Source organism: Thermobia domestica, chromosome 14 (assembly GCF_964235325.1).
Source record: "Thermobia domestica chromosome 14, izTheDome1.hap1.1, whole genome shotgun sequence".
In the NCBI taxonomy this organism is placed as follows: Eukaryota; Metazoa; Arthropoda; class Insecta; order Zygentoma; family Lepismatidae; genus Thermobia; species Thermobia domestica.
Window position 1 is genome coordinate 170,966,935 of NC_137467.1, and position 12,931 is coordinate 170,979,865.

At 32.2% G+C, this 12,931-nt stretch overlaps 1 protein-coding gene across 1 annotated transcript in view; it reads left to right on the forward strand.

Annotated features, from left to right (window-relative positions):
• LOC145670107 (vascular endothelial growth factor receptor 1-like) overlaps nt 1-12,513 on the forward strand; it is a 211,881-nt gene extending 199,368 nt beyond the window's left edge. The window contains exon 19 of the mRNA XM_081738475.1: nt 9,913-12,513. Coding sequence (XP_081594601.1) covers nt 9,913-10,209 — 297 coding nt within the window. The 3' untranslated portion in view covers nt 10,210-12,513. The remainder of the gene's footprint in view (nt 1-9,912) is intronic.
• Nucleotides 12,514-12,931: the final 418 nt, after the last annotated feature.

The window sequence follows — 12,931 nt, forward strand, 5'->3', positions numbered from 1 at the left end:
GAAATGGCTAAAGTAAAGCCGTTACATTAGTTACACAAGTAGTTAAGTGTTCTTTGCCATTTGCAATATTTATCTGAATTTCGAGACACGTTATAGACACTTCTGGCGACCAAACTACTCCCTTCTGGCTCAACCCAAAACGGAATTTGATACGTGATGACGTGACTCATTAACTCACTAACTTACATGTGTTACGCTATGCATATATACTTACGTTTTCATCAGCTGTCATTGTATCCATTCGTGGAGGAGCTCCTCTTATATGAAACTGGCATCAAAGTTTTATCAGTCACACACGCCACTAAAGAGTCATCAATGCTCTTATTGGTACTACAACTTGGCGTAGGTGGTTCACTTTCATTCACTTGTTCCGTCCCAGTATTTAGCCAACAATCAGACAAACCTTTTCCTTGTAAACCTTTTAAAATTGTTTTCCTCAAACCTTCAGGACACTTGAAACACTTATTCACATGATCTGACATTTTATTTACGTTTGCGTGTTTATAGTTTTTACCACAGTACTTGCAGTTTACTGATTTATCGCTTCGTACATTGTATGCGCTCCCAACATTACTTTTCCTTCTACCCATTTTCAGATTTTTTTCTCTCTCTGAGTAAAATAAAACTTAGGTAACTCAATTAAGGTAAGGGGCACGTTTACTCTCAACAAGCTTCAAGCTAATATCAGTACTGAACTAAATTAGAAACGGAGTTGATTGAAACTGTTACCAGATATAAATTGAGTTTCCAGTGTTGAAAGTTTGCATCTTTCTTTAACCACATTTCGTCTGGAAGATATTATACTGCTATTTTAAAATCCACTATGTGTTCCTATTATGTAATCTTGCATTTTGTAATAAATACCCATTTTTGGGGGGTGTCGTCCCACTTGCAACATTCCTATTAGCGACAGGAACTGTTAACTGTCCTATGAGCGACCGATTCGATCTGTTAACTGCTCTGTGAGTCACCGATTCGTTCATACTAAGATAATGGAAGAAGATAAGGTTATCTCTTCTTTAACTTGTTTCATGCTAATGTGATTTAGAACCTAACAAAATGTACTATGAAAAATTTCGCTCTACCTGAATTTAATACGTGAGACTGCTCTCATTACATTAACAACATTTTATACGTTTTTCCTAATATTATATTTTTTGAATTAATTTCTATGAATACACTGACTATATCAAGGGGAAAACTAACTAAATATTTAGAGTAGCTTCGCCTTTGTCTATGATTCTAATATAATTAAAAATTTCATGTTAAATTGATGGGGAGCATAGTTTAGATTCAATGTGTTTATGGCGTAAGATAGAAATCAGAAAGAGGTAGGGGCGCCCGAAGAAAATTTTCTGAGGAGAGGCATCTTCATGGTTGCTATACCATGTCTGGTATATCTGGTATTTAATATACGTGGTTTGCTATGTTACGTATACATTTTCGTGAGCCAGGGTGGTGATCCCTGCCTTCCCATTGGGCGCCCATGGAAAAAGGGTATTCACCACTTGAGGATATCAAAGAAATCTGAAAACACGGTGTATTCGAAGAAATTATTACACAAGTTACAAATCTCTCGCAGGACTTAACAGTTCGTCTAGTTATAAGGGATTATTTCAGATTGCTATACTACAAGCTTTTATGTATAATTCAAAACAAGGGAGGAAGGCAAATTAAGCAATTAGTTTACGTTTTAGTAGCTTCCAGTTCCAATTCCAGTTCCAGTTACCTCCCTTACGGGAGATTTATATAAAGGAAGTCCCCCCCTTAGAGCCCTGTTGACTGTTTCACTAATTTTGTTTTAAATTAAAATTGTTTGAAATAAGATTATGTTGTAAGATAGCTCGTGCCAAAATGGCCGAATTAGCCTGTTTTAATTATAATTGTTTTTCACATTGTTAATGTAATAAGGAAGGATAAGCGGCGCATGAACATATTGAAATTGAAGCACTGTATATTAAAATTGTAACAAATAACAAAATTGTCAAAAAATATTGCAATGTAAATAGTAAAAATTGAATAAAAACTGAGAGCAAAGCTCCCCAATACTTAGTGTTTACAGCGCCATCTCTTATTCTCTTTTAGTAGCTTACAATAGAGGGGAAGGTAGTTTAAAGAGTTTGTTTACCTTTTGGATTGTTTAGAGTGAACTGCATTGTAATTGGTTGAGAATAGCCAATCAAATTAAAGGATCTCAAAAGCTGTATTTTATCATTCACTTTTTTTTTTCATTTTATTCAGTGTCTTTGGAAGTCAAAAAGTAGATAGTTGGCGAAACTGTTACGCGTTTAAGTTTTTCAAAATAAAATATATTACTGTGCTTAGTGAGTAATTAGATTTGAATCAAATTAAGTATAGAAAACAGAGCTTTCGAAGAAAGGCGATATTACAACTGGATTTTCAATAATTACATAGGAATATACTTTTCATGGAAATCTCCCTGTTGTCTCGCTAAATTATTTGATATGTTTTATGTCAAATCTAACTCAAAATTAAAATAAGTTTTATTTGCACTCACTGTAGAGGGAAAATATATTTGATGAACTGTATTACTGACACGTACATTTTTCGTAGCAAGGTTGTTCGGGCGCTAATAACGCCAGAGGCAAACATATTTCACGAGAGGGAATCATATCATCTTCCATCATCTCAATGTAAATGAATCGGTCGCTCATAGGACAGATAACAGTTCCTGTCGCTAATAGGACTGTCGCTTCTGGGACTAATTCTTTTTGGGGTAGGTAAATAAAATTTCGGAATTTACCGGGTATTTACCCAATTTTTATTTACCTACCCAGTGGGTAAATACCCAAGTCCCATCCCTAGGTGTAACCAGAGGGTTAAGGTAAAAGTTGGTGCGTAGTTAGTCCGAACTTTAAGTATAGAAATCACAGGGTAATTTCACAAAATATTCACATGCTGCAAGGCTGAAAGAGATATGATTTACTAGTCTACTACTTACTAGACGGTCTATGCAGACTATTTTACATGCAGGAAGTGAATTTAAAAAATAATTGTTAAATGACTCAAACGTCTCTTAATAAAAAAAAAGAATGAATAAAATGAATTAGATTGCTTAAACCTGAAATCGTCAGTTCAGCTGATCTCTCAATATACTGACATTAACATTAAAAAAAAAAAAAAAAACTTTTCCGAAGTTTGGAGACGATAGAAAGCTAATGCAGCAAATGGCAACAGTTGCATCTGAATTCAGGTAACAGTGATAAAATTTGTTTTTAATAATTTAAAAAGGAATAAAAAATCATAAATTAATTAACAAAATAACAATGACATGTATATTTAAAAAGGATTAAAACAAGTGTTTCCAATCCTTCCAATACGAATATCTCAGTAACCTAATCCTACCTATGCTCATTACTATTTGACTTCAATGTTAAATTAGATTCTATTCACGATATCTGAAGGATTTTCGCTTCCAGTTTGTAATTATTACTATTACTGTTATTATTTTTACAAAGTACTTCAAAATCAGGGCATTTCCAGGAAAACACTATTTTGACAATTTAGGTCGGTTACATTTGAAAAGAAAAAGAAAACAAATCGAAATTGATTCTAGCTACATCAGGAAATTAACTCTCTGTCTTTTATGATTTATATAACTTATAAAAACACAGTAGCGAACAATTATCGTTTAAGCGAATATAAAAGTACTCATTAAGCACAAATGATATTTATGAAGGAGAATCTTAAAGGAAAGTGACTAAATTAGAAGGTGGAGAAGTTATCGAGAGATAATTATGTAATTTTGGATTGATAAAAAAAAATAAGATTTGACTTGCTAGCAAGGTGAGAACAATCGACAAGAGAAAAGGAGATGGGACAGATGTGCACTTATAAAACCTTAGTGTTCACGCATTTATTAACAGGATAATTATATAAGTAAATATCTTTATACATATTCACCATTAAAAAGATATTTAATCACATCAAAATAAATTATATATTTCAAGTGGTAGAGCGATGGCTCAGTGGTAGAGAGTTCACCTCCCGTGCTTGGGGTCTTTGGTCCAGCTCGCGCCGTGTGGACTTTGTGGTGAACGAACACCTTATTCGTTGGTTTTCCCGGGGTTCTCCCACTTTCTTCATTCCACCATTTCATTCATTCATTTCTCATCATCATCGTCTTCTTTAGCCTAACCGGCACAACCCAGGGACGTAAAACGTAAAGATTTCATTTCATTTTTTCAGTGACAATGATCGTGAAGGCAACAGAGATAATAAGACATATATTGCATGGAAGATTATCCTGGAGCACATTGTTTCAAATTGTGGGATAATTGGCGTCTCATTGAGATCAATCCACCGTGATTATTGATTCATTTTATACCTCCAATGAATACACATAACATTGCATAAAAATGTAATAATTTTACCGTAAATTAACTCGAAACTTATTTTTAAAATAACTGAATGGAAAAATTAAATCCCTTCCTTTTAGCAAATTTTAACTATATAGTGAGGATGATTCTGTAGCCTCATACCTCACATTGCATCAAAATAGAATCATTCTCGAACGCTATCTTAGAAAATTATTTTTTATCATATTTTTTTGATGAGAAAGCTCCAAGATGTGGAGCAATTTACCACATTTTATGAACTACCTCTTCGACAGTTTTTAACTGCAACCACAGGTATGATCGGGATTTCCTAAAGAAAGTATACGCTCCGTTTTATCAAAATCAGATTATTTTTACCTAAGTTATATTAGAAAATTACTTTTAACATGTATCTATGCATGTGTAAACTTGTAGCATCGAGTGAATTTTATTTCTTTGCCTGTGATGGATTTTGATCTCAAACTACAGGCAATTTCTGCATATTGAAAAACGCCACATACCAAGTTTCATTAAAATTGGGTAAGTTTTGTCTTACAGGCGGACAGACAGATTCACAATTGCCAACGGAGTTGAATAATAGAATGCTCAATATGCTCAATTTAAATTTGCACCTCTCGATTGATTATTACCCAATCGACCCTATGAACTTTTGAATATTTAATTGATTTTTTACGTTCAGTTTTGTTTTACTCACATACGCGTTCCAAATCAATTTCTGTGATTAAAAGTATGCTGTTGCAAATAAAGATAGGGAGTGAGAGTAGACTTCACATATAATTAATTTACTGTATATCTGCACTTGTGTTGATTGAGTTGATTTTGAGTTTAACGTCCCTTTCAGCAGCGTGGCTATATGAAACGGGATTTACTGATTAATGTGGAATCCGAAGCACATGAGCTCCTGCCGGGAATCAAACTCGGGAAATATCTGTACTTGGGAAGGGCAGGGATAGAAAGGAAGTAAACACGTCTTTATATTATTTAGTCCATTCTGCTATTCTCTTAATAAAACTGAATGAAGAACAAACAGAGTAAATGACTTTTCTTGCGCGCCATACCAGTAGAAATAGGCTATTCAAGACTACAAATATTACTGTGGCTTATTAACTGAAACATACATGCTTCGTATTTATTTGAAATATGTATATAAGGTATAATATCTGGAAAATTACTCAACGTAAAACCGATAGTAGTACTTGTTTCTCTTTTTGACAATCATAGCTTCCAACTCTCTCCAAATCAAACTTAAAAAATACCCCTCATGTATCGCAATATGTGTGTGTTTGTGTGCAGCTATTTCCGGAAGAGGGCTTTCAGATATTATTAATTTCGCAACCAATATTTTGTGTAAAATACAAAATTCTAAAACGAATAGTGCTCTCCAGGACAAAAATAATAGCATTATTTCTAAATTCAATGTAATACAACAACTACTTGTACGATTAGTTGTCTAAACAGGAGTCCGCAGAAGGAAGGCGTCATAAGTAATGTTGAAATTGTCAGAAAATTTTAATCTATTGAAAACCACTAGCCTAGGTAGTAATGACTTCTCAACCAAACAGATATGTACAGTGCATGTGTCTATCTTACTTTTCTTATCTTAGGCTGTATAAATACTTTTTTTTTATATTTGACTTTAATATGCTTTTTAAAATTTTATATATCAGTACTCTTAATAACCGAATAGTTGCGAAGTAATTCCTATTGTACGCTTCAGACAATACGATCTTTCTTTTAGTGTAACAGTCAAGGATTCTTTTTAGAATCTGCAAATGATTTCTTCCCTGATGGGACCTTTTATGCGTATACACAGACCGTTTTCCGAATTATTTCATATGGCTGCATTGATAAGTACTCTTTATGAAACTTAGTAATGTGCGAGTGATGTAATGTATGTGAGATCGTCGTGTTTGTTACCTCAAACCTCAAAACCTACCAGAACCACGAGTGTGAACTTAGCAGGATCACTTTTGAAAATTACAAATATTGCATGCCATACGTTTGTACCGGTTTGTAGCGTAAAAAAATTCGTTTGTACCGGTCCCACATTTGAAAATATGGAAAAAAATAAATGGCCAGAATACAAACTTCTACAAATTTGAAGATTTTTCTGTAAGAATCGTTCGTACTGCGTCTGTACCGAATTATACCGTAAAAAGTTTCGGTTGTACCGGTCTGAAATTCAAAAAAACTAAAAAAAAGAGAATGGTCCTGCTAAGTTCACGTGAACATACGAAGACCAGAATACAAATTTCTACAAATTAGAAGATTTTTTCTGTACAAATCGTTTGTACTGCGTTTGTACAGGATTGTACCGTAAAAACGTTTGTTTGAACCGGTCTCAATTTCGAAAAAAATGGAAAAATAAAGTGGTGTGAATTAAATAATAAGGCTAATAAAAATTCTATTATATGCCTGTTCGTCTTAGTGGCAATTTGTGAATTTGTAGTGTGTGAAATCGTCTCTTTGTTTGTTCCTTAATTATATATGTGTCAATTACGACCCTACTCACATAAATTCTCTTGAGCGAGGAATAAAAAGCAACAAAAAGGTTAGAATGTAATGTTTAAATGTTAACGACGAAAGACAATTAATGCAAACGTGATATGATTAGCTTAGAAATTCTGTAAAAAGTTATAATACATGTGAGTGGAATGTTTTGTCCGATAAATCAGCACAACGATCCAAGAAAACTAGAAACATTATAGAAGTCAAACTGTAAAATATAGAAACGGATGAGAATATTCCATTTCTAAGTGAAGATTTCCTTCAACCAAGTTTCTGTGCAATAGCAATAAGATGGCTCACTATACCGATGTAGGTTAATTTGAAAGCCTAATGCGTTCAATAAAAAGCCTTACATTACCTAGGGTGAAAAGTAAACGATGTGAAAGTGTGGTGGTCATTACATGACATACATAACTGTCAAAGTCAAGAAAATGTGGATTCTTCAAATCCACACACAGTCTTTTGCTTTAATATTTTATCCCGAAAGAAGACTACATTTATTTAGTTACTAATCAATTTACGACCGTATCTTCATAACCAAGTTTACTTATAATAGGTTTTCTTTTGACTAGGAGGTTACTGAGCACGACGGTTCGCCATTAACCAGTTCGAGCTTGTGGTTTAGCAATGTCTATAAATTTGAATCTCCTTCTTACCGACCCGCTTTTTAATCTATCATTTCTTTTATCATATGATTAGAATATTATTTCTTGTTAAATAAGGTCCTTTCACTGTTATTATTGCAGTATATTTTGTATGACTTTTCTACCACTGTTTTCTGGCATCTTGTATATTTTCATTGTATTTAGGTATTTCTGTGAATACTCACGTTACTGACTCTTCAAATCGCCTTATATTTATTTTTTTAAATGATATTCCTATTTCTTCTCAGTGCACCTTGTTTAAGAACGTCCAAATTACGATTACTTCCTTCTAAAAGCTTTGCTCTCCATTTTTTCCCGTTAACTTTTATCTACATCCCAAGAATTTACTACTGCGTATGAAGCGATACATTCTATTTTTGTCTATTTTTGATGACATACTTCAACTCATACATTAGACTCTCGCTAATCCGACCCTCAATAGTCCGGCCTCGCTCACAACAATGAATTATCATGTGCAACAATGTTGTTAGTTAATAATCTTAAACAATGCTATACATACATACTTGAAATATTGACATTCTTACAGTAAAAATTCATGACAGTTTCATAGGGTGTAATACTAGTGTATATGTAGGCACTTTACGACTAAATTTTCTACATAAATGAATATACTATGTCTTTGGATTTAATAAGGTACAGCTTGTGTAGTCCGTATGTGTTTAAACTTGTAGTAATTTCCGACGCTCTCAATAATCCGGTACTTCCCCAAATCCGGCACTTGCATGTGAAACGAGTGTCCGGATTAGCGAGAGTCTAGTATATATCCAGTTATTCGAATGGAATCACTATTTAAAGGAAAAAACATATGACGACGCGGGAAAATACAGTAGTTCATTTTTATTTTAGTTTGATAAGTAATCCCTCTACTTACACCCGCACCATCACTTTTACTGCGAGACTTGCCTTTCTATTACCGTACATTGAAACTACTTTTGCCTAGCGCGGCTTTTCGAGTCTAAAGAAAAGGAGTTTTCTACGATTTTTTATTTCTGTATAAAAGATTCATTACTGAAGACTAAAAAACTATAGTAAACAATATAGTCACTATTTGAAACCAAGGAATGTAACATTTTTTCAGTTATTTTTGTTAACTCAGATCTCTTTTATAGAATATTGGGTCGATTTTGTATTTTTTTAAATTCCAGTTCAAAGCAAAGAAGAAAGAAACATTATATATATATATATATATATATATATATATATATATATATATATATATATATATATATATATATATATATATATATATAAAGATTCTTTTTCAGTTGCTATGAAACTTAATACGTTAAAACATAGAAGTATTGATGTTGAAATACAAAGTATGTTTATCATTAATAGTTATAAATAATCAACAAATAGTTCCGGGTATAAGTACTTAACTATATAATTATACGATAACTTTTCTTTCTTTATTCTGTTCAACCACTTTCATGGTTATGAATATATGACAAAGCATAGAATTCTACTCACCTACTATATATATAATATTCGTTATACATAAATTAATTGTTTTTTATAGGAAAGAATTGATGCTCATTTTATAATTTTTTATAATACAAATTGTGCTTTGTAATATTAACATTTGTAAATATTTATTGTGGTGTATTATGTTATGATAACTATTTTAGTGTATTTATTTATTATCGTTTACAAGTGCCGTGTAAAATACGTTGTCATAATACAAGTTGTAGGTATTATTGCAGAGGCGCATTTTAAATGACATTTCAAATTCTTAGTCGCAAGCAGCGTTTCTTCTTTTTTTGTAAGGCTTTCGAAGCCCCTCAACTCCTGCCGAAAATAACAAAATAGTAACAAGACGCTGAGCAATGATCATGGAAGGATCATTCTTGAAGAAGCTGCTCAACATAAACACTAATCATCAGCACTTCATTTCATATTTATAACTGAAGTGGCATAGTTTCTACTCTAGAGCCGTCTGCAAATACACCGCACAAGCTATCACATTTAAAAATGGTATCCCGTTGTGCCGGACCCTGTATAAGTAAATTGTAGCTAATAAAACTAAATTAATAAATATAAATTGGGTGAATTTTTGACAATAGTAATTTTCTTTAGCCAACGTTAACAAGTATAAATGAGAATGGTAATGATTTTTTGTAATTACCATTTTCTTCGCATTTTTAGATTTTATTTCATTTTCTATGTTATCTGTTACTAATATTATCGTTATTACGTTGTATTTACAGTACTCATAGATCTTCACTGCGTAATAAATGAATGTTTATTTATGCATATAAACCTTTGCGTTTGTTTTTACATTTACAAGTTGAATGTATTCTACTAACGTGAACTCCCCATTCTCTTAATAAGTTTCAATAATAATAAACAAAAGTAATTGTTATTTTCTTTCTTTGTTGCAGCTGTACATGGAACTGAATAATCCTTACGTTCAGATGAACAATAGTCTGTACGAAAAGGAACACGACTACCTTAACGTCCCAGTGCTAGTTCATAATCCCGATTACGTCAATACTGGAACAATGTCACGAAAATTAGATAACGCAGAGCTTAATAAACTAGGCTACGTAACACCAACAAGTTCGTCTATCATGAGAGGGATGTCAAATATTGCAAATGAATCTGAGGAACAATCAACTGCTGGATCCGGCTACGTACAAATGAAGCCATCTCCAAGACAAGCACGGAGCATGCTTTGAATGGATTCCTTGAACCAGTACAAATATTTCATATCAATATTTGGACCTTCTTTCAATACCTGATAGCATTTGTGTATTAGCTCTAGGCAGGGGGTTCAAAATATGATCAATTTTACCTTATATTTAAATGAAAGGACAATGTACCACCTTTCACCTGCTTATTAGGTAACTCAATATTTTCACACATTTCTTATTCTGAAGTTCTGTAATAAATACAACAAATTCCGTTACATTGCGTTTACGACACATAACATTATTCAGTGCAAGAGCGCCTACTTCTGGCGTGAGGATCCACTGGTTCGATTTGAACCCATGTGAGTTTGTATGGGTAATATTATGTCTGTAGAAGTTTCTGTTTCCTTCTTCATTCTCATTCGCAATCATTCACGCTATCTATCATTAATAATCATTTACGCCATTAATCATCCACATTTTAAAGTGTCAAAGGCATAATTATGTGGCCATTAACTGAAAATTTTCATTTCACTTTATTTATATACACGTAAAAAATGCTTTGAGTCACTGATAAATCCAATGGATGCCATCGGGGCTAAATCCTCAGAGATCCGAAATTCCATTCCTGGGTAAATGTGTGTGTTATAGATTTAATGTTTACATAAATCAGCTCACAGGAATAAAGAGAAGTTACAATCATGTTCGTGATTGTATTTAGAGAACAGTAAATTGATATTCCTAGCTTAGTTATATAATGTTGTGTAATATTTCTACTTTTTGTAAGATGTTTTCTATCCTCGATATTTGAGTTACATAATGTTGAATAATATTTGTACCTCTGTAAGATTTTACTTTATCTTCGAAGTTTGAGTTTTATATGTTGCATATTTCTACCTCCTGTAGATATTACCTTGCCTTCAGTTTGTGTTCTATGATGTTGCTACTTTCTATAAAATTTTAATTTAACTCCGTTCTTAGATTTACACAATGTTGTTTAGAAGCATGGCATATGAAAAAATAACACAAAATTTACACCTTTTTCTTTTGCTTGTTTTTCATAAGTGAAACTGCGTTAACTTAGATTTTGGAGGAAATGTTATTCTGGCAACAATGTAATGTCTACGGATGGCAACAATGAAAGTTTTTCAGGTTCATATTTTCTGTTGTAAAATAACATTATCTCTGATTGTGGTAAGTTGCATTTCATTATTTCCTTTCACTTATGTAAAACAAGAAAAGAAATACGGTAAATTTTGTGTTATTTATCGTGTGTCAGGCTTTTAATATTAATATCTAATGTCTTTGTGTTAAACAATTATTAACATATTTCTGTCTTCTGTGAAATCTTATTTTATCTACAGTCTTTTGCGTTAAACAATTTTATGTTATATCCCTGTCTTTGATATAAATTTACTTTATTTCCGGACTTTGTGTTACACAATGTTGTGATGCATTCATGTCTCCTGGAAGATCTTCGGTCTTTTTGTTAGACAGTGTTGTATCAACTGTATAATTTTACTTTATTTTGGACTTCCTGTTATATAATACGATGTAAAATATTCTAAATTCCTGTGATATTGTTTTATCTTTGGTCATTTTGTTATATAATGTTGTTTACAGGGGCGGATCCTCCTCGGCCCCCCTCCCACAATAGGATATTTTTTATTTTAAAATTAAAACCTATCCTTGTTTTATAAAAGTAAAATAAAACCTATTGGCTTCGAACGACCATTTCTCTACTCAAAGATTCAGCCTGCATCCGCCCCAGTTGTTTAATATTATTACCTCCTGAAAGAGCTTATTACATACTTGCTCTTTTTGTTAGATAATGTTGTAATATATTAAACAGTATTCAGAAAGCTCTTACTTTATATAACATATACTCATGTTTATAATGTTGTATAGTATTCTTAATTAACGTAAGAAAAAGTTATCTCTGGACTTTTTGTTAGACAACGTTGTTTAAATTTCTCTCTTCTGCAAAATATTTATTTCCAGTCTTATTGCGATATAATGTATTATATTTTTAATAACTGTGATATTGCTTTATTTCCGGTGTTTGTGTTCGAGAATATTGTTAAATATTCTGCTCGTCTGCAAGTTGTTACTTAATTTAAAATATGTGTTAGACAATTGTCATTTATTATTGTCTCCTATAAGATCTTACTTTCTCCTATTCGATTTTACATTATCTTCCTCGTTTATGATGTTGTATGTTCTTAATTGCTAATATATATTACTTTATTTCAGTTCTTTGTGTTAGGCAATGATTTTAATATAATTCTCTACACTTTTCTGAAGCCTTTGATTATACATAATACATCCTTTATAAAATTAAACCTCACTGCGAGTTGTAAAAATCGTCAAATTATCTGTGCCTGTTTTAGTTTCTTAAAAGGATTATACATTATCCTGAAATTAACAGTATTCCAACGCCACTAGTTCTAAGTGCGACATTAGACCACCATTTATTTAGGTAATACGTTAGTTATATTTTTGTAGTTTTTGTAGATAGAGTATGTATTCTAGATAATGCGTCATACTACACAAATCGAATAAATAAGAAAACTTTCTATTAATTATAATCTGTCCGTTGTAAGTTGTACCCTAGAAGACTGTTAACACACGATCATGTTTTCCATCGTATATTGTATTAAAGGTTCCATAAACAAAAAATGATCAGATAAGACGGTGATTTTTACACAATTTTGGTGTTTTATACATTTGTTATATTTAAACTCATTACTTCTTCAAACAAAAACCCTAG